A 776-nucleotide genomic window follows, 5' to 3' on the forward strand; every position below is an offset into this window, starting at 1 on the left:
TGGGGATCAATGGTAGATGTGTCGAATCACTTCTCGTGATTACTAATAAGATCTTGTATATTCCTTCTTCCGTCTTTCATTTTCTATATGTATATAATATATATATATATATATATATATATATATAGATATAGTATTTTCTTCCAAGCAGTTTTTCGAGGAATTGTTGAAAGTTGTGAGTATGTTTCAAATAAATACTTGTCCGGATGAACCTTACCTGACAATATTGAGAATATGAACTGGCAAATTGCATATTCCAAAGACAATGACAACTGTGATCAACATCTTGGCCGCTTTTCGTCTCGTCTGCAGCTGAGCATTAGTGTTTGGGTTTCGATTTTCAGCCATTAATCTGTGGCCTGCAATATTGGATTTTAGATTTATTTTAAACATCAGCAACATTGTAAAAATATTTACCATAATATATATAGCAGCCTCCTGAAACTTACTTAAATAACACTTTTAAAGAACAGGTTGAAGTGAGTTCCTGCGTGTGTGCGCGAGTACGACTTTCCACAAGGTGTATATGAATGTATACGCATACACAAATATTTACATATAATCAGGAATATACACTCAGACACGTTCGAAAATTCACAAACAGATGCACACACACACACACACACACATACATAGCATACAGATACGTGTATTGAAGGAAATTTACATTAATAGTATTAAATATTTTACTGTTACATATTTCACTGCACCCCATGTAAATATATATATGCATATGTCAGTGAATATATATATGCATATGTCAGTGAATATATATA

The 776-nt window shown here is 32.2% G+C and overlaps 1 protein-coding gene across 1 annotated transcript in view; it reads right to left on the bottom strand.

Annotated features, from left to right (window-relative positions):
* LOC106870912 (orexin receptor type 2) overlaps positions 1 to 776 on the bottom strand; it is a 355794-nt gene that overhangs the window by 17904 nt on the left and 337114 nt on the right. The window contains exon 4 of the mRNA XM_014917147.2: positions 218 to 359. Within this exon, the coding sequence (XP_014772633.1) occupies positions 218 to 359 (142 nt within the window). The remainder of the gene's footprint in view (positions 1 to 217; positions 360 to 776) is intronic.

This window comes from Octopus bimaculoides, chromosome 8, assembly GCF_001194135.2.
Source record: "Octopus bimaculoides isolate UCB-OBI-ISO-001 chromosome 8, ASM119413v2, whole genome shotgun sequence".
Taxonomy (NCBI): Eukaryota; Metazoa; Mollusca; class Cephalopoda; order Octopoda; family Octopodidae; genus Octopus; species Octopus bimaculoides.